The sequence below is a fragment of the Microdochium trichocladiopsis genome, assembly GCF_020744255.1.
Source record: "Microdochium trichocladiopsis strain MPI-CAGE-CH-0230 chromosome Unknown B0I36scaffold_5, whole genome shotgun sequence".
Classification (NCBI taxonomy): domain Eukaryota; kingdom Fungi; phylum Ascomycota; class Sordariomycetes; order Xylariales; family Microdochiaceae; genus Microdochium; species Microdochium trichocladiopsis.
The window spans coordinates 1,122,739-1,147,457 of NW_025763548.1; the positions used below are offsets into that span (position 1 = coordinate 1,122,739).

At 56.3% G+C, this 24,719-nt stretch overlaps 2 protein-coding genes across 2 annotated transcripts; both read left to right on the forward strand.

Annotated features, from left to right (window-relative positions):
- Positions 1-2,724: 2,724 nt before the first annotated feature.
- B0I36DRAFT_362697 (glycosyl hydrolase family 61-domain-containing protein) lies at positions 2,725-4,115 on the forward strand (the record flags this gene model as incomplete). The annotated part of the gene is made up of 2 exons (XM_046158693.1): positions 2,725-2,920; positions 3,031-4,115. 2 exons carry the CDS (start codon positions 2,725-2,727, stop codon positions 4,113-4,115), a joined length of 1,281 nt encoding a protein of 426 aa, XP_046012577.1.
- Positions 4,116-10,767: 6,652 nt separating this feature from the next.
- Positions 10,768-24,293, forward strand: B0I36DRAFT_409151 (dynein heavy chain, N-terminal region 1-domain-containing protein; the record flags this gene model as incomplete). The annotated part of the gene is given in 66 exon segments (XM_046161888.1): positions 10,768-11,408; positions 11,471-12,801; positions 12,811-14,412; positions 14,422-14,508; positions 14,518-14,652; positions 14,665-14,730; positions 14,743-14,823; positions 14,839-14,898; positions 14,917-14,931; positions 14,944-15,000; positions 15,013-15,057; positions 15,067-15,134; positions 15,150-15,195; positions 15,205-15,281; positions 15,297-15,351; positions 15,367-15,477; positions 15,505-15,633; positions 15,661-15,693; positions 15,703-15,930; positions 15,943-15,989; positions 16,017-16,041; positions 16,051-16,086; positions 16,096-16,191; positions 16,204-18,876; positions 18,886-18,915; positions 18,928-19,134; positions 19,156-19,321; positions 19,343-19,455; positions 19,465-19,480; positions 19,508-19,569; positions 19,588-19,606; positions 19,619-19,704; positions 19,714-19,803; positions 19,831-19,849; positions 19,865-19,965; positions 19,978-20,064; positions 20,074-20,079; positions 20,092-20,187; positions 20,212-20,248; positions 20,261-20,299; positions 20,315-20,385; positions 20,410-20,505; positions 20,518-20,634; positions 20,659-20,730; positions 20,740-20,799; positions 20,815-20,922; positions 20,935-21,003; positions 21,019-21,078; positions 21,094-21,141; positions 21,160-21,216; positions 21,229-21,396; positions 21,412-21,548; positions 21,567-21,661; positions 21,671-21,812; positions 21,825-21,903; positions 21,925-21,984; positions 21,994-22,140; positions 22,153-22,176; positions 22,189-22,305; positions 22,315-22,368; positions 22,378-22,416; positions 22,432-22,494; positions 22,504-22,598; positions 22,626-22,638; positions 22,651-23,676; positions 23,853-24,293. Coding segments are annotated over 66 exon segments (12,039 nt in total). The 5' UTR covers positions 10,768-11,104.
- Between the last annotated feature and the right edge of the window lie 426 nt (positions 24,294-24,719).

The following is a 24,719-nucleotide window of genomic DNA, read 5'->3' on the forward strand; positions in this document are numbered from 1 at the left end:
GGCAGATTATAAAGGATGTACCATCACCAAAAGACATGTACCAGAGCGAGAGGGGGGAAGATAGAAAGGCCGCGGAAAATGTCCACTTTCTTGTACTAGTAACAAACGAAAAACCCAACCTGTGATAAATATATACCAACCTTTGCGAGGAGGAAAAAAGCGATACTAGCGGTGTACTTGTCAAGGTGTATGTATCTCTTCGGCCATGCGTTGCCTCACAGAATACGGTGGTCCTTGAAAGCGGTCCGGGGCAAGGAGGCCAGCTGCTCTCACATAGGGTTCGGCCTTTTCGGCCCACGTACGTAGACGAAAACCACTATGTGCCCGTATTGTTACGAGCTATCACAGGCAAAATTTATAGAATACTCGGGGCGTAGGATTTCTCGTGCGTACGCCCTTCTCGCATCGTCAGCCCCACACAAGCCAAGAAGAAGAAATGCAAATGCAACAAGAAACACGATGCAAAGCACAGCCTGTTGCCCTGTCAAATATCGGAATGTTGTCTCCCCCCCCCCCCACGGGACAGAAGAAAGAGCTGAGAGCAAGCATGCATGGGCCGCCGGAGGAAGTCCGTCGCTCTGCAGCCTTCTCACCGAGAGCACTGCGTGGTTTCACTGGCATGTTGTGGTGCTTGTCCACGGGGGGTCCCCTCGACGCAGGTACATGAAAATGGACCCCGAGTGTGCTGGTGGAGGGCTTGGACACTCTCATCGCGTTAAAGCCGAGCCACGGTTCGGCACAGCCCGGCGCGAGGGTTTGCAAGGGAGTGTCAAGTCGCTCGGGGGATTGTGCTTGTGGAAAAGGAATCGGGAGAGGCTGTTGGGACGGACGGCGTTTGTACACTGGTTGCACTGTGGCGACTCACGCTTGGGGTACGTCTTCATGGCCTCAAGATGGTCCTGGTTCAAAGTGGGCTCCCAATGAGCTCGTTCTCCGGGTCCGAGGCGATCGTGGCCGAAGCAGCTCGGAATAGCCAGTTGACGTGAAAAGCCAAGTTTCATGATTTGGGCGGCTAGCGGCTGAGTCTGGGGGGAGGCGGCAAGCAGATCGAAAATGTCGAAACAGACAGAGGGCAGACATTGATGCTTAAGGTACCGTAGGTGAGTGGCCAGCCAATCATATGGCCTTGGCTGTTTTGAAACGAAACAGGGTGGCGGCGTTGTAGCTTGTTCCTGCAAGAACACGCGTGATATCATTGGTTGGTGATCATGGCTGGGGGTTTGGCCGTCGTACGGCTTATATTGCTGTTGGTCTTTGGGGACGCAGAAAGCCCCTTCTCTTTGGTTGTGCAACGAGGAGGGCGTGCATCGGGGACCTGGAGGCCAGCAGAAATGTCTGAACGTCTGACGACCAACGGCCGTGATCCGTGTAAGCGTGCCTCCCACTGACGTGGTACAGTCGACAGCCAAGGCCGCTCAGCGAGGTTTTTAGTTGTTGGGAACTCCGGCGGCCACTCTGTCGCGAGAACACCACAGAGTTATTGGTACCACAGGGCAGCGGGCATCGGAGTGTGGCGCTTGTGCTGTCGTCAATACAGTAGTTGGTTGTTTGACTGGCTGGCTGGTGAGTGTATCGACTCCCACTTGTTCCGTGGATGGAGTTGTCCAACTTGATGAGGCCGGCAGGACCCGCCGCTGTCCGCCAGCGCTTGGGGTCGCTCCTTCGAGACCTTGCTCGGCGGGGCACCCTGCACCATCTATGTGTGTTTGCCTCCGCTTCTCCATGTATCTGCAACGGCCCCTGCAGGCTGCATCGAGTATTCGCCTCTTCCACCTTAATATGTTGTCATATAACAATGGTGCGTGCACGGCTGGCGTCTCGACGTTGAGGCCCCTGCCAGGGGTTGAGGCACGGCAAACACCAATAACGATCCAGAGCGGCTGAGCGTCCTCTGTTGGCTTCTTGGTCTTGGCGTAGGGCTGGCCTGCATCTGGCCCGGTCAGCGACGGGCAGCCGTTTCTCGTCTCGACATGCTCGAGTCCAGTCTCGCCCGTGAGAGGCTCGTTGGCTTTGAATGCGGCTGCCGGCAGCAAGGGCCGTCCCTGGAGACTAGAAACAGGCAAACAGGCGACTGGCGATGCTGTGCTCGCAGCCAGCACGCTGCTTGCTTACGGTGTCTCTGCCGGAGACTCCGGCAAGGCGCATGCTGCCACTGTTTCGTTGCTCCATGGCCACCCTGTGGACTCGACCAAGTAATGGACGGCCATGCATGCTTGCTTGAGGACAAGGTCGGATTGTTTCCTGCGCGGTGACACCAGTCTGTGCACACAGTATCCAGCTGGGGCTGTTTTCTCCTCGCTTGACTTATAAGCCACACACAACCACGCTTCTGGCGAGGACACGGTCTGTTTGTCGGAACAGGGCACTCACCCAGCACCCCATCTGTCGCCTCTTCTTCGTTGTTGCTACCGCATCCTCACTCTTCATTCCCTCCTTAACAAGCTTGACAAGGCCTTCAGCGCCTTTCTGCCGGCTGGACGGGCAATCTCTTCGACCTGGACAGGCTTCCACTCTTTATTACCACGACAACCAACGATTGTCCAGACTGTCCCTACCGATAATCCAACGCAACAGACAGTACACACTCTTTTCTTATCTTTCGATCACTGGAGTATCACTAGAGAGACGAGCACGTCTGGCTAGATTTCAGGCCCTTGGCGGTTTCTCTGAATTGACCACAGAAGCCATCACCAGACGACCCCCACTCGCATCCCTCCAGCAACCATGAAGTGGTCATCAAGCAAGATCGTGCCCTGGCTCGCTGTGGCGACAGCCCAACAAGCACGCTCCCACTCAATATTCACTACTCTGTTCGTCGACGAGGTCTCGCAGGGCGACGGCACATGCGTGAGGATGAATCCGTCCCCCGAACACTGCACTGACCCCATACCGGATCTCGCGAGCAAAGACATGGCATGCGGTAGGTTGTTGTTAAGAGCCGCGTCCATCAATCCAGACCCCTCTCGAACAAATTCACCGACGGCTTGGCTGTCCAGAACATGTTCAAAGCTAACACACAGCCAAAAACAGGCATTGGAGGCGGTACACCTGTAGCCTTTACATGTCCCGCCGCGGCCGGCAGCAAGCTCACCTTCCAGTGGCGCCTCTGGGCCAACGCCGAGAAGCCCGGCGTCATCGACAAGAGTCACATGGGGCCCTGTGCCATCTACGCCAAACACCTCGACAGCATGGACACAGGCACAGCTGCCGGTGATGGATGGATCAAGCTCTGGCACGAGGGCTACGACTCGGCCTCCGGAAAATGGTGCACTGAGAAGCTCATCGACAACGAAGGCCTGCTGTCCATCAACCTCCCCGCGGGCCTGACGGCAGGAAACTGGCTGTTCCGCCCGGAGCTGCTGGCCCTGCAGAATGTGGCGCAGAACGACCCCCAGTTCTACGTCGGGTGCGCCCAGGTCTTTGTCGAGAGCAGCGTCACTGAGCCCCTGGACGTGCCAGCGAAATACAAGGTCAGCATCCCCGGTCACGTCGAGCAGGGACATCCGTCGACTACCTTTGATGTGTGGAACCCCAAGTTTCCGTACACCATGCCTGGACCAGATGTCTTCGTGGTGCCGGCTCCTCCTGCGACTGCGTCCTCGGGGGGTCGTGGGGCCACCAGCAACAGCACCCCCGTGATGAAGCAGTCGGCTGGCCAAATCCCTGCGAAGGCAATTAGCAAGAACGCAAACTGGGTCGGCTTCGAGGTGCCCTCGTTCACCAACGAGGACGGGTGCTGGAAGGCCACCGAGAACTGCTGGCAGCAGTGCGAGGCGTGCTATGCGGATGCGCCGGTCACGGGCAATGCAAACTGCCAAGTTTTTGAGGAAAAGTGTACCGGTCTAAACGCCGCATGCGAGGCAGGAAACTTCCGAGGACCAAAGAATGCTGGTGCTAAGCTTCAAAGCGCAGACCCGGCGCCGCCAGAGTGGTTCCCTCCCGCTGTCAATGAAGGTGCTGGGACTGGCGGCGGTGCCAGTGATGGTGGTGATGATGGGGAGGAGGGCAACGACGATGACGAGGAAAACGCCGTCGTTGTCACCCCGCCAGCGGCAGCCGTAACCGTGACGGTGACAGTCACGGCTCACGCGTCGCGAGCTACTGGTTCGGCTTGAGTTTTGGATATGGATGCCTGGTTGAAGAAGGCCAGGATTGGTGAAGAAGAAAAAGCCGATGGCCGGTTCCCTTGTTTACGACGTCTACCTTCTGGGCGTTTCCTATCTTGAATTACTGTACGCTTTTGTTTCTTCGGCAAAGATCACCACCATGAGCAAGGCTCATGGGGCGCCGCAGTTTTTGTTCCCTGTAGTTCTCATTCGATCATGATTTGATGGTTCATGGATACTTTTCACCAATCTCTTTCTCCAACTTTATCTCTCTGACGGGCGCCATGATTACAGGCTTTCAGCTTTTCCGAAGGCGGATATTTGTATGGCCACGATTCAGACAATTGGATCTGGGTCTAGCTTCGGTAACAGCAGACCCGGTTGCTTTTGAGTTTGTGTAGTACCAGAGACCTGATGGAGGATTGGTTGACTATAACCTATCCAATTTGACCGGCTTCTGGCATCTCGCGGCAGTGATGAACCAGCTGAGTTGACAGCTCTTTGGGCGTACTTATAAATCCCGTAATCACCCAATCTGCTGATGTACGTGCCGAGTGACAATTTCCATGCCTATTTCGATTCGAATTTCCTATCCTTTGTTTCGGCCTTGTTTTCTTTCTTTTTCTTTCTTCTCTACAATATAATATTTGTTTTATTTTTCAAATGTTTTTCTGGTGTGGATTATGGTATTTACAGGTTTGTCTGCCCGGTGCAAATGTGAGTGATAATGAACAAATGCAAAATCAACGTTCCAGGCTTAATCGCTGGTGACCCCGGAGGTCTCTCCGGCCGACGATACTTGCCTGGCTGTTTGCTTACCGTCAGTGGCTGGAATGTGCTGCGACTCTGGGAACGGTTGAGCTTCAGGGATCATGATCAGCCACAGCAAACAACAGGGACGGACGGTCATTCCACGACCAACGGGATAACTATCCCTGGCGCGTGTGTGTGTTATGTTAAAAAAGCGACCCTGGCCTGATCTACGTACACAACACCACCTGTGTCTGAGCCAAAAACTCGGTTGCATGGAACACGGCGGCGGCCCCAGTGGTATTTGCCACGAGCTGGCCATGAATCGTGTCCCGGGCTCTAAAGTTGATCGTGACCACGGAGCAAGCTCAAGGTTTAGAAGTCTGGCTACGAATACAGCCTAGACTCGACCCGCTCTTGACACGCTGGGGGGGTCAGCTGTGTTCGCATTTGGGCAGGCTTAGCGCAGCGCTCTCAGGTCAATGTTCAGTGACAGAGAGGGGAGGGGCCCACAGCAATGACTGGATTCAAGGTCGGGGGGGTTGAGCTTTGATCACGACGACAGAAAATGTGCTCAGAGGAAGAACGGGAATTGGTGCCCTATGGAGGCAGGCTGGGACATCTCGAGCACGCGGTCCTCTCGCGACACACGCAACATACAGTTCCAAAGCCACGGGCGGGCTGCGCCTGGGATTTGGTCGCTGGGCCAAGACGGTGTGCGGAGGAGGAGATTGGACTTCTGCTGGCGCCTTTCTCCTCCCACCCTAGTCTCTGGAGGGACGATCGCCAAGCCCGTGCACATATGCTGGGCCGCTCCGCCTCGATCCTGGTGCTGTCTTAAGCAGTCCCCTCTCTCCGTACCTAGCCAACACATGAAGACCATTTGTGTACAAGAGACTCTGCCGACCTGTTGGCAGCGGTAGTAGGTCGGTCGTGGGGGTGGGAATCTTGAGAGCAAACGGGCTGGGTATCGTCCCGAGACACGAAAGAATCGTGGCGCGGTTGGAATGCTACGGCCGGCCATCCATGGATGGGGCGGTGTTGCTACCGCGGCTGGCATGTAACCCGACGTAGCACGGTTCGCTAGATACGAAAAAGAGGGGAGTGGGCAGTGTAGGACAGATACTGAGCATTGTGAATATGCTGCTGTTTACCGAGCGATAGCAGGAGGTCTAGCTAGCGAAGACAAGGTCGGAGCAGATAACAGACGGAGATACAAACAGAGAAGAGCGAAGATGATGGCTGATAGTTAGACAGAGCTTGGGCTGGCTGGAGCTGGTGCCGAGCGACGCGGGCGGGCGGGCATGGTAGCCAGTCACAAACAAGCAGGGCGCTGGGCTGCACAGCGCTGGCGCAGGGCCAGGCAGGCCCGGGTGCAAGCAGAGTGGGCTGTCGACACTAGCTGACCCCGGGCGGTGATCAGCCTGCCTGCCACCCCAAAATACACCGTAATGCCACGCCTCCAGCCCGCGCTGTCTGGTCGCCCTCCATCCATCACCCTGCTGCTGCTGACACAGAGAGACTACGTCGCCCTCTCTCCACCTGCCTGTCCGTCTGCCTGTCTGTCCCCTCTCTCTTCTCGGCCCCCCCAGTCCAGCCTGCCTGCCTGCCAGTCTGCCTGCTTTTCTTCCACACACACCGTCCGTGGACCTGGCGCCCTGTCTGTCTATGTCCACACCCGCTTCCTCACCACCAGAATCTGCCCCAGAGTGTCACTCGTACACACCACACACGCTCACACACACACACACACACACACGCACACCACCGACGCCGGCGACGACGACACTGCCGACGATACTGCCGCCGTCACGCTCGTGACCTCGTTTCTCCTCCCCGTTTCCACCTCGTGTGCTGCGCGCCGCTGCTGTTCCGTCACTGCACGACGAGGTGCAGGCCTTGTGCCTGGTGCTGCAAAACCTCGTTTTCGGACCTTGTCGAACCGCGTCTCCGTCCTCTGCCCTGGCCTTCGACACCGCCCGCGTCATCGGCGACTCGTCATAACCGACGCACCCATCATCGCCATCGCCACTGCAGGTATCCAGAGCTTCGCGTCCTCACACGTCCCACCGACGAGGTCGCGACGTGCCTCGTCCGCGAATCCTCCCACCCCAGAATCAATCCGATCCACCCTCGACGCTGTTGCCCGCCATGTCGGCTCTGGGCCAGCCTGGGGCGCCGGGGGCTCACAACCACCCAGGCCTGTCCTTTCCTCAGGTTAACGGCCTTCGACGCGGATATCCAGGGACTCACACTCACTCGGCCACGCCACCAAAGCACTCGCCAACTCCGCAGCAGCACCAGTCGCCCTACCAGCCTCAGCAGTACACGCCACAGCAGCCCCAGCCCGGTCCATATGCTCACCACATCTTCTCAAACACCACGACGCCATCGCCCGTCCCCAACGTCGTCTCGTTGCAGAACGTAACGAATGCAAACACACGACATTCTCACACCTCTGCGCAGATTGCACAGCATGCTCAGCACGCGCAGCATGCCCATAATGCAGCTCAGGCACAGGCTCAGGCCCAGGCCCAAGCCCAGGCGCAGGCTCAAGCCCAGGCACAAGCTCAGGCACAAGCTCAAGCTCAGGCACAGGCGCAGGCGCAGGCAGTTCGGCAGCAACAACAACAACATCAGCACCAGCAGCACCAGCAGCACCAGCACCAGCAGCACCAGCCACACCAGAACCCGCACCAGCAACACCAGCAGCATCCGCACCAACAACAGCAGCAGCAACAGCAGCCCCAACATCAACAACAGCAACAACACGCGCAGCAGCATCAACAGCAACAAGCCCAGCACCTCCCACAGCATCAGCAAGCACATAGCGCACATCAGCAGCAGCAACAGCAGCAGCAGCAGCAGCAACAACAACAACAACATGCTCGGAACCCACAGCAACGACAGATGCAATCCCAGCCACATTTGGCTTATCTTCAGCAGGCAATGAACCATCAACCGGTGCCGCAACAGGTACAACAGCAGGTTCAGCAGCAGGTCCACCCCGGCGTTCAGCAAATCCCCCAGATTCAGCAGATGCCACAACCGTCGCCAATGCAGCAGCAGCTGCCAACAGTGCCACAACAGCCTCTGCCGCAGGTCAAACAGACGCAGCAACAACCGCAGCCCCCATCTTTGCCGAAACAGCAGTCCCAGCAGGCGAAGCAGTCGGCTTCGTCATCAAAACAGACAAAGGCCGCCAAACACGGCCAGCCTAGTGATCCCAAGGCCATGTCACAGGCGCAATCGGCGTCACATGTTCAGGCACATCAACTACAGCGGCAGGTTTCACAACAACAACAACAACAGCAGCAGCAACAGCAGCAGCAGCACCAACAGCACCAACAGCAGCAGCACCAGAAACAGCAGCAGCATCAAGCGCAACCGCAGGTGCAGCACAGGACTTCGATTCACCAGCAACCAACTCCCATATTGCCGCCACAACCAACCCCACAACCACAGCACCAGGCACCTCCGACACAACCGGAGCCCGTGGCTCCACAGACAAACCAGCAAGATGAAATGGACATGGACAGCCCGGGTGAGTCTGGTGAGGGTGATGGTCATGTGTCTCCTAAGGTTATCGAGGGGACGCCATTCAAACCCCTCCCGCCTATGGGCTCAATGATGTCTGCTCCGCCAGAGGGTGGGAGTTTTCCCACGTTGGAAGCGGTTCATAGACATGTTCTCTCGTACTGCACCTCGGTCGGTTATGCTGTTGTTATTGGTCGATCCAAGAAGACGGTGCCTGGACTGAAGAAGGTTCTGTTCGTTTGCGATAGGGCAGGCAAGCCTCCCTCGCGTGTGAGCCCTGAGCAGAGAAAGCGCCGGACGTCGTCGCGCAAATGCAACTGCCAGTTTGGTTTCTTTGCAATCGAGCAACGCACGCAATGGACCATCCGGTACCGCCCGGACGCTGTGCATCTGGAGCACAACCACGGACCCAGCGAAAGTCCATTACTGCATCCGGCTGCGAGGAAGCTCGACACGAAGATGGTGGCTGCTGTCAAGCAGCTGAAGGAGTCAGGTAGGTTCCAGAACTCGTACTCGAAGTCGTGGGGCGAAGAGCTTTGCTAATTCTTGTTCCAGGCATGGGCGTGACCCAGACGCTTGAGATTCTGCAGCAACAACATCCCCATGTCCCTCTTTTGCCGAGGGACATCTATAATGCCCGTGCAGCAATCAACCGAAATCCACAAAAGATTGACGCGGGCATTGCAGAAGAGCGCCCTGCCATCTACAGCAAACCTGCGCCGAGCGCCGAAGAGCGAATACGGTCTGATCTTCGCAGAGAGCTGCAGAGGACCAAGGAGGAGCTTGCCAAGCTCAAAGAAGAGAACAAGAAAGAGGTTGAGCAGCTGAAGGAGAAACTGCGCGAAAAGGACAAGCTGATTGAGAAATTCGAGATGTTCATCGACATTTGCAACGGGAGAGTCATGGTGCAACGAGAGCGCCTGAGTGACCCGAACGAGACTGGAGATGGCTCACGCGCATCGGGCAACTGATGACCACAAAGTCACGCGTGAGCCATTGTCTAGCCAACTTCTGCGATTTGTCTACTGGCGGGGTTGGTGTTCTGGGGCCGTGGGTATTTTTGGCTTTGTATACCGAGGACTTTTGAATTCCAAGTCATGATGTATCGGTGGCTTTTTGCAAAGAGCTGCCTCGGCGTTGGAATGGACTTGTACTGGGCTTTGGTCGATAATGGGACGAAGGGAGTTTTTGAGGTCGCATGAGCTCACACAAAATAGACCTGACTTTTCATGATGCACTTGTGTCGACGATGGGAACATGAGCTCCAAAGGTGACATTGTGGCTGCCCGGTCCCCTGTCTGCCCAACCTGCATGCGGTGCTGACATGTCAAGTCCAGGGATACCCTCCATGCGTTTGACGTGCGTGCCTCTGATAGGCGAGTCAGAACCAGAACTTGAACCTTTGGAGGGAGGCTGTGGAATCTGGTCAGGTCCACACCCACTCTCTCACACGCTCACACACACACACCTCTCTTAGTAACCTTGAATCCCCCAAGGAGCATCCCATGAGGCTGGACCATGTATGTAGGCTTTCTTCTGCAGACTGGCCCAAGCTGGTTTGCGATCTCATGCGACGGACGCGGGGCGGTGATCGGGGGCTGATGCAAGTGAGATCTGAAGGTCTTGCAGGGTGCATGAACTCGCACGACTTGATTGATCTCTCTCCTCCATCAGTGCTCGTGGCGGACTGCATCCTAGAAGAAAGTGTGGGGTGGGGGGAGGGGGCAGCAACAGCAACACAGCAGCAACACACAGACACACCCTCGACTGGACAAGACCCGTCGCTCGCACGACTCCAGGGACTGGGTGGGACGCGTCCAGTGGGGACCGCGTCGTTGGGCCTCCCCCGAAGCAGTGCGGCCCTGGCGCTAGAACCGCTCCATGAGAAGCGGTTTCTGCATCCACTTTTCTCCCATGCTGTCTTGGGTCTAGGGGGGGTGCCACTTTGCATGTCAACTTGCCAAAGAAAGTCCACTTTGTCTTAGTCCCGCCTGTCCTCCTCGGTCGGTTTAGGTGTCAAGCTTCCTTGTCTGGGCTTGCTGCCCCTGAAAGTTAACAATTCCCAGGGGCAGGCAGGGAGGAGGACTCTGGATCGATGAGACGGCTGTGCGTGATGAGTGAATCCTGTTGATTGCGCGTAAGGAGATCGAAACAGAGCTTTCTGCTGTCCAAGTGAAAGTTGTGCGTGCGAGCTTGGCCGATTGCTTTGCCGTTGTTGTTCATGCAGGCCGCAGCGCCGCCGTCGTAGCTTCCGTGATCCAACAACTTTCCTCCACACCCCTGTCGCGTAATTATTTGGCGACGCTCTCCAGCTGGCCACGACCTCGTCCCTCAAGTCTGGCTGTCTGTCTCTCTTCCTCACCCACAACAACCACGGCAGCCGGCCAGCACATACACCTCGACGCCTCCGACCCGGACCGCAACCTCCACAAACAACGCGGCGATTACAATACGCCCTGCTGGGTCGCGCCTCCACGTTCCTTCAGTTACCACCGCACACCAAAATCACCACTCGGCACCTTTGCCATTTCGCCCATAGACCCTGTTTTAATCCAGCGTTCCCGCTCTCGCATCGCAAAATCCAAATCCCCTAGACTCGACCTCGATACCCTCCTCGTTCACTGTGTCTTTCGCGTCAAGAGATGACCGCGCCTTAAGCTACTTTTTCGACACTCCCTTAGACCTCCGCCCCCTAGCCGCGAAACATCGCCATGGAGACCGTAGCTTCTCCCCTGTCGGCGACCAGCGCAAACGGCACCTCGCCCGTGGCCGCCTCGGCCCTGAGCAATACAGTCGACCCTTCTCTCGTGCTCGACTACCTTGCGTCGGTCGTCGGCATTGCTCTGGGCTCAACTCGCGAGGAGCTCGAGCGGCCGGGAAACCTGCTCTCACCAGATCTCCACAGTGATACCCTCCAGAGATGTTCTCGCTTCGCCACCGACTCGCAGGTCGCGCTATACATTCAGAAGGAGGCCGTCGTGCCCGAAGATGTGTCCGATGACCTGGACGGCGAAGGTTTGCCATAAGCCACTGTTGTCTACCCGGCTTTGACGGATTGCTAACAGATGCGTGTTTAGTCTCGACCTCGTACATCTACTCGATCACGTCCGAATTCACGTCCTCCTCGTCCATCGTCGCATACCTGGCGCTTCTCAAGCGCCCGCAAGCGATCGACCCGTCTCTACCTCTTTCCTCGCAGATTCAGATCCAGACCCTGCCGGGAACCGCTTCGCTCAACAGTCTTGTCGCCGACCAAGGCCCTTCCGCTTCTCCCTTTGAAATTCTCCACTCTATAGTTCATAATGCGCTGGCGCCTTACTTCGATGCCAACACCAAGACTACTCAGAACGTCAACGGCGCCCGGAGCCGCGCTGATGTCGACGCGAAGACGGGCATCCCGGTCACGAAGAAGCGGATGACGGAGCTCGAGCTCAGCTTGCTGCACCTGCAGCAGAATGTCGAGATCCCCGAGCTCTCGCTGTCTTTCCACCCAGTGGTGCAGGCAGCGCTCGACGACGCTGCGATGCGCAACATGAAGCCGACGACCGACTTCATCGATAGCAGCCTTCTGTCCGACAGCTCTTTTATGAACAACCTGCAGTCGACGGTCAACGGCTGGATCAAGTCTATCCAGGCCATCACAAAACTCACGCGGGATCCGGTGACCAGGACGGCCACGCAGGAGATCAACTTCTGGCTGTCCATGGAGTCCGCGCTGGAGGGCATCGAGGCTCAGCTCCGCAGCGAAGGAGTGATGTTGACGCTGGAAATCCTCAAGCACGCCAAACGTTTCCAGGCAACTGTCAGCTTTACCGCAGACACGGGTCTGAAGGAGGCCATGGAGATGGTGCAAAAGTACAATCAGCTCATGCGCGACTTTCCCTTGGATGAGCTCCTCTCTGCGACTTCCTTGCCCAAAGTCCAGGACGCGATCGCACAGATCTTTGGCCACATGAACAAGAAGATGAGATTCAGCACGTACCCGATTGCCCGGACGCTCCATCTCGTCGAGGCGGTCTCGGCAGATCTAGAGGAGGTCGTGCATCGCCTGCTTCCAGGCGCAGAGCTGGTCGACTTGGACTACAAGGACTTCAAAAATCTCATGGTCACTGCTGACGAGATCTTCAAGTCCTGGGACGCCCAGATCAAAGAGTTCACCAACATTGCGCGTGAGACGACCCGCAGACGGCAGGAGAAGTTCATCCCGATCAAGGTCAACCCGAAGCATAGTGAGCTGCAGGCACGTCTGAAGTACATCGACACCTTCCGCGACAACCATGAACAGTTGCAGCGTACCATTGTCAATGTGCTCGGACCCAAGGCCACCGTCAATGGCGTGAGCGAGGAGCCCACCTCCGACGGCGTCGCTCTGGTCGAAGAGATGGGCGACGTTGACGCAGTTGAGGAGGTGCGCCAGGCATGGGAGGCTCTCAAGAACGTCGACCTCCTGGATGTCACGCCAGAGGGCACCCAGCGATGGGTCAAAGCCGAGAACACCTACAATGAGCGCACTTCTCGTGTTGAGAACTCGATCATTGCTCGCCTCAGAGATCGGCTTGCCACGGCAAAGAATGCAAACGAGATGTTCCGCGTCTTCTCGCAGTTCAACGCCCTCTTTGTTCGGCCCAAGATCCGGGGTGCCATTGCTGAGTATCAGAATCAGCTGATCGAGAACGTCAAACAAGCAATCTCAGCTTTGCACGAGCGCTTCAAGCAGCAATACGGTCACTCTGAAGCACATGCCATGGCTCAGTTGCACGATCTTCCCCCCGTCTCTGGTGCCATCATTTGGGCACGTCAAATCGAGCGGCAACTTGACGGCTACATGAAGAAGGTCGAGGACATTTTGGGTAGCGACTGGGCGCTGCACACAGAAGGCCAGAAGCTCCAGACCGAGAGCGAGCTGTTTCGCAAGAAGCTCAACACGCAAGCAATCTACAAAGCTTGGATTGAAGACGTGCAGCGCAAGCAGATCACCATTGCTGGTCGTCTCTTCAACATCAACAAGGTCCGAGCCGCTAACAATGCTCTGGACCTGTCGGTCAATTTTGACGCGCAAATCATCGCTCTGTTCAAGGAAACACGGAATCTCGGCTGGCAGAACTTCAATGTGCCCAACTCGGTCAACAATGTCGCCAAGGAGGCCAAGCGTGTTTACCCCTACGCAGTCAGTCTAATGGAAAGTGTGCGCACGTTTGCGCAGACGACACGACAGATCTCCGAGATGCCTGACGTGGCCATTCTCCTCAGCGGCTACCAGAACGAAGTCCACGTCCTCATCGCAAAAGGCGTGCCGCTCAAGTGGGAAACGTTTGTCAACACGTGGGAGTCGTACCAGAAGCCATTCCTGCCCAACGGCGCACTCGACCACACTCTCGGTCGCGGCAGTGAGAGCAAACATGTGCTGTTTGTGAGAGAGTTCGCGGCTGCTGCTTCATTGCTGCAGTCCAAGACCATCGCCCTGGCTGTCATCAGCGCCAACATCCAGAAGGCTCTTGCGGAACTGGCCACCTGCCCTTACGAAGCCTCTGAGTTCGCCGCCCGGTTGCAAACTATCCAAGCAGCTGTCGATCAGCTCAACCTGGAGCAATACGTCAACCTCGGTTTCTGGGTAGAGAGAATGAACGAGAAGATCAAGCTGACCCTGCTCGCGAGACTTCAGCGGGCGATCTCGACATGGATCGAGGCTTTCGAGGACGAGACGCCCATCGATCAGCTCGAGAATAAGCGACGGAAGCAGGTCGCACCCACGGGAGAGCCTGTAAAGAGCGACACGCCAATCATGGCTAAGCTCGTGCATGAGATTACAATGCGCAACCAAGTCATCTATCTCGACCCGCCCTTGGAGTATGCTCGAGCCAGCTGGTTTGAACACTTGCACGACTGGGTCGGGATTGTCTGCAACTTGCCCAAGATCAAGGCATCTCGCTACCAGATGAGCCTTACGCTGGGTACGCTCGTCCACGAGGAGGCCCGCTTCGATGAGCTTCCAGCCGACTGCACAGACATCCTGGGCAGAGTGTACAAGTCCATGGAGAAGAAGCTCACCGGGATCAGTGAGTACGTCGACAAATGGCTCCAGTTCCAGTCGCTCTGGGATCTGCAGTCCGAGCAGGTCTATGAGCTGCTGGGCGACGAGCTGTCCAAGTGGTTGCAGCTTCTCCAGGAAATTCGCAAATCGCGTGCGACATTCGACACCACCGAGGTCAGTCGTGCCTTTGGCCACATCATCATCGACTACGACCAGGTGCAGCTCAAGGTCAATGGCAAGTACGACCAGTGGCAGCACGAGATCTTGATCAAATTCGCCGGCCGCCTGGGCACGCGCATGCGGGAGGTGCATGCTGAGATTGAGAAGGCTCGCAAGGACCTCGAAAGCCAGAACCTCGAAGCCACATCCACTGCACACGCTGTCCAGTTCATCACCATTGTGCAGAGCTGCAAGCGGCAGGTCAAGCTGTGGGCGCCCGAAGTCGAGACTTTCCGCCAGGGCCAGTCCACGCTCGTGCGGAACAGATACCAGCTCCCAGCGGATTGGGTAGATGTGCAGCAGGTCGACTCGTCGTGGGAGTCGCTGAATGAACTTCTCACGAGGAAGGCCAAGATCGTCCAGGACCAGACTGATGCGCTCAAGGCCAAGATTGTGGCTGAGGATCAGGTCGTGGTGGAGAAGATCAACGAGATTGCTACGCAGTGGAACGAGGAGAAGCCGGTCTCTGGCACGATTGCACCTGAAGTTGCGTCCGCCACCTTGAGCTCTTTCGAGACCCGCATCACCAAGCTGCAGGAGGAGTCAGATATGGTTTCGAAGGCTAAGGAAGCTCTGGATTTGCCGGCCAGTCCAGAGTCGTCACTGGCGGTCATCCTCGAGGAAGTCCACGACTTCAAGTCGGTCTGGGCCAGTCTGTCTACAATCTGGAAGAGCCTCAATGAGCTCCGTGAGACGCTCTGGGGCAGCGTGCAGCCCCGCAAGATCCGTGGCTCTATCGACGGTCTCATCAAGATGACAAAGGAGATGCCCAGCAGAATGCGCCAGTACGCCGCGTTTGAGCACATTCAGAACATTCTCCGCCAGCACCTCAAGGTCAACAGTCTGCTTGGCGATCTCAAGTCGGAAGCGATCCGAGACCGCCACTGGGCTAAGATCTGGAAGGAGATCAAGCCGGGCAGGCGGTACTCGCCAGTGTCCATGACCCTCGGAGATGTGTGGGATCTGAACCTCGTCGCTACCGAAGTCATTGTCAAGAACATCATTACGCAAGCCCAGGGTGAGATGGCGCTCGAGGAGTTCCTCAAGCAAGTCAAGGAGACCTGGAACAACTACCAGCTCGAGCTTGTGCCTTATCAGAACAAGTGCCGCCTCATCCGTGGCTGGGACGACCTCTTTGCCAAATGCAGCGAGAACCTGAACTCTCTCCAAGCCATGAAGCACTCTCCGTACTACAAGGAGTTTGAAGAGGAGGCGTCATCGTGGGAAGACAAGCTTAACCGCGTCCATGTCCTGTTTGATGTGTGGATTGACGTCCAGCGTCAATGGGTCTACCTCGAGGGTGTCTTCACGGGTAATGCCGACATCAAGCACCTTCTCCCCATTGAGTCATCCCGTTTCCAGAACATCAACAGCGAGTTCATGGCGGTCATGAAGAAGGTGTACAAGGCGCCTATGGTCATGGACGTGCTCGCCATTGCTGGTGTGCAAAAGTCTCTGGAGCGTCTCGCCGAGCTGCTCAACAAGATTCAAAAAGCTCTTGGTGAGTATCTCGAGAAGGAGAGAGTATCCTTCCCTCGCTTTTACTTCGTTGGTGACGAGGATCTGCTCGAGATGATTGGTAACAGCAATGACACCTTGCGTATCGCCAAGCATTTCAAGAAGATGTTTGCTGGCCTCAACGGACTTGTCATGGATGACGAGACAACCATCTCGGGCTTCACCTCCAAGGAGAACGAGGTCGTCCGCCTCAAGAAGGAGATCTCGCTGGCGAAGGTGCCTCGCATCAACGACTGGCTCGCTCTTCTCGAGAACGGCATGAAGGCCACCCTTGCTGAGCTTCTGGCGGAAGCTGTAGATGCTTACACGCCGATCTTTGAATCCGAGACGATCGATCAGTCTGCCCTCAATGACTTTATGGGTGGCTTCCCCAGTCAGATTGTGGTGCTTGCCACTCAGGTCGTCTGGACTACCGCTGTAGAACGCTCCCTTACCGATGGTGGGAAAACTTTGCAGACCCTCTTCGAGCGCGAAGTCCAGGTTCTGGGTATGCTCGCGGAGACTGTTCTGGGCGACCTCGAGGTCATTCTGCGCAAGAAGTGTGAGGCCTTGATCACAGAGTGCGTCCACCAACGAGATTGCATTGAGAAGCTCGTCAAGCTGCAGGCAACCACGCCGACACACTATTTTTGGCTGCTTCAGATGCGTTACGTCTACAGCCCCGAGGGCGACTTCCTGCAACGCCTGCACATCAAGATGGCCAACGCCAAGCTCAACTACGGTTTTGAATACCTGGGTGTGCCCGACCGTCTCGTGCGGACGCCCCTTACTGATAGGTGTTTCCTCACCCTCACCCAAGCCCTGTGCCAGAGACTCGGTGGATCGCCCTACGGTCCTGCTGGTACCGGCAAGACAGAATCCGTCAAGGCGCTTGGTGTGCAGCTCGGTCGCTTCACTCTTGTCTTCTGCTGTGACGACACCTTTGATTTCCAGGCCATGGGTCGCATCTTCCTCGGTATCTGCCAGGTTGGTGCCTGGGGCTGTTTCGATGAGTTCAACCGACTTGAGGAAAGGATCTTGTCTGCCGTGTCCCAGCAGATCCAAAACATTCAGCTCGGTCTCAAGCAGGGCTCTGAGGATGACAAGGCGCAAATCGAGCTTGTTGGCAGGCAGCTGCGCGTCAATGCCAATACTGGCATTTTCATCACCATGAACCCTGGCTATGCTGGCCGTTCAAACTTGCCAGACAACCTCAAGAAGCTGTTCCGCAGTGTCGCCATGTCAAAGCCCGACAAGGAGCTCATCGCCGAGGTCATGCTCTACTCGCAGGGTTTCAACGAGGCCAAGCAATTGTCCAAGAACACGGTGCCTTTCTTCGATCAATGCTCCAAGAAGCTGTCCAAGCAAGCGCATTACGACTTCGGTCTGCGTGCGCTCAAGAGTGTCCTCGTCAGCTCTGGTGGACTCAAGCGTGCCAGATTGACCAACCCCGACGGTACCCGCAACGAGACCCTGGTCGTCAAGGAGCCTGAGATCATTGTACAGAGCATCCGGGAGACCATTGCGCCCAAACTCATTCGCAGCGATGTGGAGATTATGGTTGACATCGAAGAGGACTGCTTCCCTGGCGTGCAGTACGTTCCTGCCAACCTGCAAGCGCTCGAAGAGGCAATCCGCCGGCTTGCAGGCGAGAGACACCTTGTCGTCACCGATACGTGGATGACCAAAATCCTGCAGCTGTTCCAGATCCAGAAGATTCACCACGGTGTCATGATGGTTGGTAACTCGGGCACAGGCAAGTCTGCGGCTTGGAGACTTCTCCTTGATGCTCTGCAGCAGGTCGAGGGCGTCGAAGGCGTATCTCACGTTATTGACTCCAAGGTCATGTCCAAAGAGGCACTCTACGGTAACTTGGACTCAACCACCAGAGAATGGACAGACGGTCTGTTCACTAGCATTCTGCGCAAGATTGTGGACAACCTGAGAGGCGAGGACTCAAAGCGGCACTGGATCGTATTTGATGGCGATGTTGACCCTGAGTGGGTCGAGAACTTGAACAGTGTGCTTGATGACAACAAGTTGCTTACGCTCCCCAATGGCGAGCGCCTCAACCTACCGGCAAACGTCCGCATCATGTTCGAGGTCGAGACTCTCAAGTACGCCACCCTCGCCACTGTCAGTCGCTGCGGTATGGTCTGGTATAGTGAGGACACCGTCACCTCAACAATGTTGGTCGACAACTACCTCGACACTCTCAGGACTGTTCCCTTTGAGGACCTCGACGAGGATACTGCCGCTGCTGGCCAGAGCCCTGTGAAGACCCTGCAGATCCAGAGTCAGGCGGCCGACCTGCTCCAAGCCCACATGATGTCTGACAACTTTATCCTGGAAGTACTCAAAGAGGCTGAAGGTTATAACCACATCATGGACTTTACCGTTGCTCGTGTCCTCAACACGCTGTTTTCTCTCCTCAACAAAGCCGTTCGCGACATGATTGAGTACAATGCTCAGCATTTTGACTTCCCGCTTGATCCAGAGCAGGTCGAGGCATTTGTTTCCAAGAAGCTTCTTCTGGCTCTGGTGTGGGCACTGACTGGAGACTGCCCCCTGCTCGATCGCAAGGCTTTCGGCGACAAAGTCGGCGCACTTGCTAGCTTCGGCTCTCCGCCTCTTGATGGCACGAGCTCGCTCATTGACTTTGACGTGTCGCTGCCTCGGGCAGAGTGGACGCCTTGGCAGAACCAGGTCCCGACCATTGAAGTCAACACGCACTCAGTCACGCAGACGGATGTGGTCATCCCGACTCTCGACACTGTACGGCACGAGGATGTGCTCTACTCGTGGCTAGCCGAGCACAAGCCGCTGCTGCTCTGTGGTCCTCCCGGTTCCGGAAAGACGATGACGCTATTCAGCGCCCTCCGCAAGCTCCCTAACATGGAGGTTGTTGGCTTGAACTTCTCGAGCGCTACGACTCCAGACCTCCTCATCAAGACATTCGAGCAGTATTGCGAGTACAAGAAGACACTGAATGGTGTGATGCTCTCGCCTACTCAGATTGGACGCTGGCTCGTCATCTTCTGCGACGAGATCAACTTGCCAGCCCCTGACAAGTACGGCACGCAGCGCGCCATCTCCTTCCTGCGCCAGATGGTCGAGCATAATGGTTTCTGGCGGACATCGGACAAGGTCTGGGTAACTCTCGACCGCATCCAATTTGTCGGTGCTTGCAACCCGCCCACAGACGCAGGCCGCACACCTCTGGGCGCAAGATTCCTCAGGCATGCTCCTCTCATCATGGTTGACTACCCCGGAGAGCTATCGCTGATGCAGATCTACGGGACATTCAACACTGCTGTGCTCAAGATAATCCCAGCACTGCGTGGATACTCCGAGGCGCTCACTCAAGCCATGGTTCGGTTCTACCTCGAATCGCAGCAGCGCTTCACACCCAAGATCCAGCCGCACTACGTGTACAGTCCTCGTGAGCTTACTCGCTGGGTCCGCGGTGTGTACGAAGCAATCAAGCCGCTCGAGTCGCTGACTATCGAGGGACTCGTCCGCATTTGGGCTCATGAAGCACTCCGACTCTTTCAAGATCGCCTGGTCGCCGAGGACGAGCGCCAGTGGACAGATGAAGCCGTGCGCAGAATCGCGCTCGAGTTCTTCCCGACTATTGACGAGTCCAAGGCTCTTGGTGGACCCGTCCTCTTCTCCAACTGGCTCTCCAAGAATTATGTCCCCGTTGACCGTGAGCAGCTCAGAGACTTCGTCAAGGCTCGTCTCAAGACATTCTGTGAAGAAGAGGTCGACGTTCCTCTTATCCTGTTCAACGAAGTTTTGGAACACGTGCTCCGCATTGACCGTGTCTTCAGACAGCCTCAGGGTCACTTGATCTTAATCGGTGTCAGTGGCAGTGGTAAGACTACACTCTCGAGATTTGTGGCCTGGATGAATGGCCTCAAGGTCTTCCAGATCAAGGTGCACGGGAAGTACTCGGCAGAGGACTTCGACGACGACCTGCGTGATGTCCTCCGCCGCTGTGGCTGCAAGGGCGAGAAGATTTGCTTCATCATGGACGAGTCCAACGTTCTTGACTCTGGCTTCTTGGAGAGAATGAACACATTGCTCGCCAACGCCGAGGTCCCAGGTCTCTTTGAAGGCGACGACTTGGCCGCCTTGATGACTGCCTGCAAGGAAGGTGCCCAGCGGCAAGGCCTGCTTCTCGACTCACAGGAGGAACTCTACAAGTGGTTCACTGGACAAATCGTCAAGAACTTGCATGTTGTATTCACCATGAACCCGCCCGAGGATGGCCTGTCGTCCAAGGCTGCTACCAGTCCCGCCTTGTTCAACCGTTGCGTCCTCAACTGGTTCGGCGACTGGTCCGATCAGGCATTGTACCAGGTCGGCAACGAGCTCACGTACTCGATCGATCTTGACAAGCCAAACTTCGTGGCGCCGGACAGCATCCCGGTCGCGTATCGCGGGCTCAATCTGCCGCCATCTCACCGCGAGACTATCGTCAACTCGATGGTGTACATTCACTACTCCCTCCAGCGCTTCAATACCAAGCTACAAAAGCAGCAGGGCAAGGTCACCTTCCTTACACCTCGCCACTTCTTGGACTTTGTTGCGCAGTACGTCAAGCTGTACAATGAAAAGCGAGAGGATCTTGAGGAGCAGCAGCGCCATCTCAACGTCGGCCTCGACAAGCTTAAGGACACTGTCGAGAAGGTGCGGGATCTGAGGGTCAGCCTGGCGGAGAAGAAGACACAGCTCGAGGCGAAGGATGCAGAGGCGAATGAGAAGCTACAGCGTATGGTCGCGGATCAGAGAGAGGCTGAACAGAGGAAGAACACGTCTCTAGAAATCCAGGCGGCGCTGGAGAAGCAGGAGAGCGAGGTTGCCTCTCGGAAGGAGGTTGTACTCAACGACTTGGCTCGAGCAGAGCCCGCTGTCGAGGCTGCAAAGGCCAGTGTCAGCAACATCAAGCGTCAACACCTCACAGAAGTCCGCTCCATGGGCAACCCGCCACAGGGTGTCCGTCTGGCGCTGCAGTCAGTATGTACGCTGCTTGGCCATCCCAAGGTCGACGACTGGCGTAACGTGCAGGCCGTCATCCGCAAGGATGATTTCATTGCCAGCATTGTCAACTTTGACAACGAGAAGCTCATGACCAAGTCTCTGCGGACGCAGATGCGCACAAAGTATTTGAACCAGGAGGACTTCACTTTCGAAAAGGTAAACCGTGCCAGTAAAGCCTGTGGTCCACTCGTGCAGTGGGTCGAGGCCCAGGTCAACTATTCCGAGATCCTGGATCGCGTCGGCCCTCTGAGAGAGGAAGTCGACCAGCTTGAGGACCAGGCACTTCAGACCAAGGCCGAAGCCAAGGCTGTCGAGAACACCATTGTCACTCTTGAGCAAAGCATCGCGACTTACAAGACCGAGTATGCTGCGCTCATCAGCGAGACTCAGGCGATCAAGGCAGAGATGTTGCGCGTCCAGTCCAAGGTCGACCGCAGTGTCCGTCTGCTTGACAGCCTGTCGTCTGAGCGCACGCGTTGGGAAGAAGGCAGCAAATCTTTCGAGACTCAGATCAATACTCTCGTCGGAGATGTCCTTGTCGCTGCCGCTTTCCTGGCTTACAGCGGTCTTTACGATCAGACCTTCCGAAAGTCGATGATGGAAGACTGGCTACACCAGCTCCACCTGTCTGGTATTAGCTACAAGCAGCACAACCCGATGACCGAATACCTGTCTACGGCAGACGAGCGGCTCGGCTGGCAAGAGAACACACTGCCTGTTGATGACCTGTGCACAGAGAACGCAATCATACTGCAGCGCTTCAACCGTTACCCTCTCATCATCGACCCGTCTGGTCGTGTCAATGAGTTCCTCCAACGCGAGTGCAAAGATCGTCGCCTCACGGTCACGAGTTTCCTGGACGACTCCTTCACCAAGCAGCTCGAGAGTTCTCTTCGTTTCGGTAACCCCATCCTCATTCAGGATGCCGAGCATCTAGACCCTATTCTCAACCACGTGCTTAACAAGGAGTACCAGAAGACTGGTGGTCGTGTACTCATCCAGCTCGGGAAGCAGCAGATTGATTTCTCGCCGTCCTTCAAGATCTATCTCTCGACACGCGATCCATCGGCCACTTTCCCGCCCGATATCTGCTCTCGTACCACCTTCGTCAACTTTACTGTCACGCAGAGCAGCTTGCAGACTCAGTCACTTAATGATGTGCTGAAGTCTGAGCGACCCGACGTGGACGAGCGGCGGTCCAACCTCATCAAGCTTCAGGGCGAGTTCAAGGTGCATCTCCGACAGCTCGAGAAGCGTCTCCTCCAGGCCCTCAATGAGTCGCGCGGCAACATCCTCGATGACGACAATGTCATCGAGACGCTGGAGACGCTCAAGACTGAAGCTGCCGAGATCTCGACCAAGATGAGCAACACCGAGGGTGTCATGGCCGAGGTGGAGGAAATTACCCAGCAGTACTCTGTCATTGCACGATCCTGCAGTGCCGTCTTTGCTGTGCTGGAACAGCTGCACTACCTGAACCACTTCTACCAGTTCTCGCTGCAGTACTTCCTCGACATCTTCCACTCGGTCCTGCATGGCAACAAGAACCTGGCCAACGAGACAGACTTCAACCTTCGCAGGGACATCATCATCAAAGACTTGTTTGTCACCACGTACAAGCGGACCGCTCTCGGTTTGTTGCAGAAGGATCGGATTGCTCTTGCCATGCTCCTTGCCCAAGCCTCGCCATACAATATGGACAAGGGCCTGATTGACGTCATCCTCGATGGCCGTGTCGAGGGTGTCGATCTGTCGACACACACTGACGCCAAGGACGCGGCCTTTGTCAACGCAAAGAAGCTGCCTGCTCTCAAGGACAGGCTGGACAATGTTCCTGCCGACATGTGGGACAAGTTCCTCACCGAGGAGTTGGCCGAGAATTATGTTCCCCAGATCTGGGAGTCTGACGCCGAGCCCGCCGACCGTGCTCTTCTCTCGCTGTTGCTTGTCAAGATGTTCCGCCTCGACCGCTTCGTGCCTACCGCTGAAGCATTCGTCACATCAGTCTTTGGCGAAGGCTTGTTCGATATTGTTGAAGATCTCAAGTCGACCGTTGATCAAGTCTCGTCGACCCGACCAATCTCGCTTACTTCAAGCCCGGGCTTCGATGCTAGTTACAAGGTCGACAGCCTTGTGGAGCGTATGCGCGTGCGGTGCAACAACATTGCCATGGGTTCGAATGAGAGCGTGGCCAGCGCGGACAAGGCCATCAGCAACGCCGCCCAGGTCGGCAGCTGGGTCCTGGTCAAGAATGTGCATCTCGCGCCCACGTGGCTGCAGTCGCTGGAGAAGAGGATGGAGTCGCTCAACCCGCACTCGGACTTCAGGCTGTTCCTGTCCATGGAGTCGAGCCCCAAGATCCCCGTCAACTTCCTCCGTGCCTCGCGCGTCCTCATGTATGAGCAGCCGGCTGGTGTCCGTGCCAATATGAAGGACTCGATCTCATCCCTCTCGACGCGTGCGTCGCGGAGCCCCGTCGAACGCGCCAGGGTGTATCTTCTCTTGTCATTCCTGCATGCCGTGGTCCAGGAGCGGCTGCGGTACGCACCTACCTTGGGCTGGAAGGGTTTCTGGGAGTTCAATGACAGTGATGTAAGTCAATCTATATTCTTCTGGTTCAACGTTCACGCAAACAAGAAACAGGCTGCTAACACATCTATCTGCAGTACGAATGCTCTGCCTTCATCATCGACACCTGGGTCGACACAGTCGCCCAGAGCCGATCCAACATTGCCCCTCAGAACATCCCCTGGGAAATGATCCGTTATCTCGTGCGCGAGATGTACGGCGGCAAGATTGATGACGAGGAAGACTTTAAGCGCTTGACCGAACTGGTCGACTCTCTGCTGACCCCAGCGGCGTTTGACCTCGAGCACAAGCTGGTCGAGAGCTCCGAGAAGGAGGCCGGGCTCGTCGTGCCTGCAGGCACCACGATGCAGGACTTCTCTGCGTGGGTGCACAAGCTGCCTGAGCGCGAGCCGCCCACCTACCTGGGCCTGCCGGCTAATGCGGAGAAGCTGCTGCTCGTGGGTCTGGGTAGGAACCTGATGCAGAACCTCAAGAAGGTGACGGAGCTGCTGGACGAGGGAGAGCAGCTGATCGACTGATGAAAGCTAGGAGCTCTGCCCTCTGGGGGGGAGGTAGAAGGGGAAGTGGATGTTTTGATGACAATGGGTGAAACGAGGAGACCATCAACAACGAGATCATCGGGACATTGCAGCTTGTAGGCTTTTGAGAGGATACCCTCCTTTGCACTTTTTTATCTTCTATTATGTTCTTCGTGTTATGCATCACAAACATGTACTATCACTGCTATCTTGCTTGCCCGTGATGGCGTACTTGATGGTAATGTCCCTCAGCTCCAGCTTGCAGGGTCCGGGTATTTGGCCGTCGTTATTACTACAATTTCCATGTCTAGCTCCACCGCATCAGTAAGAAGAAAAAAAAATTCAACACGAAAGCCAACGGGATGTTCCATTTGCTCGACCGACTTGTGTCGTTGCATCAGAGGGGTGGGCCACCCTGGCGGTGGA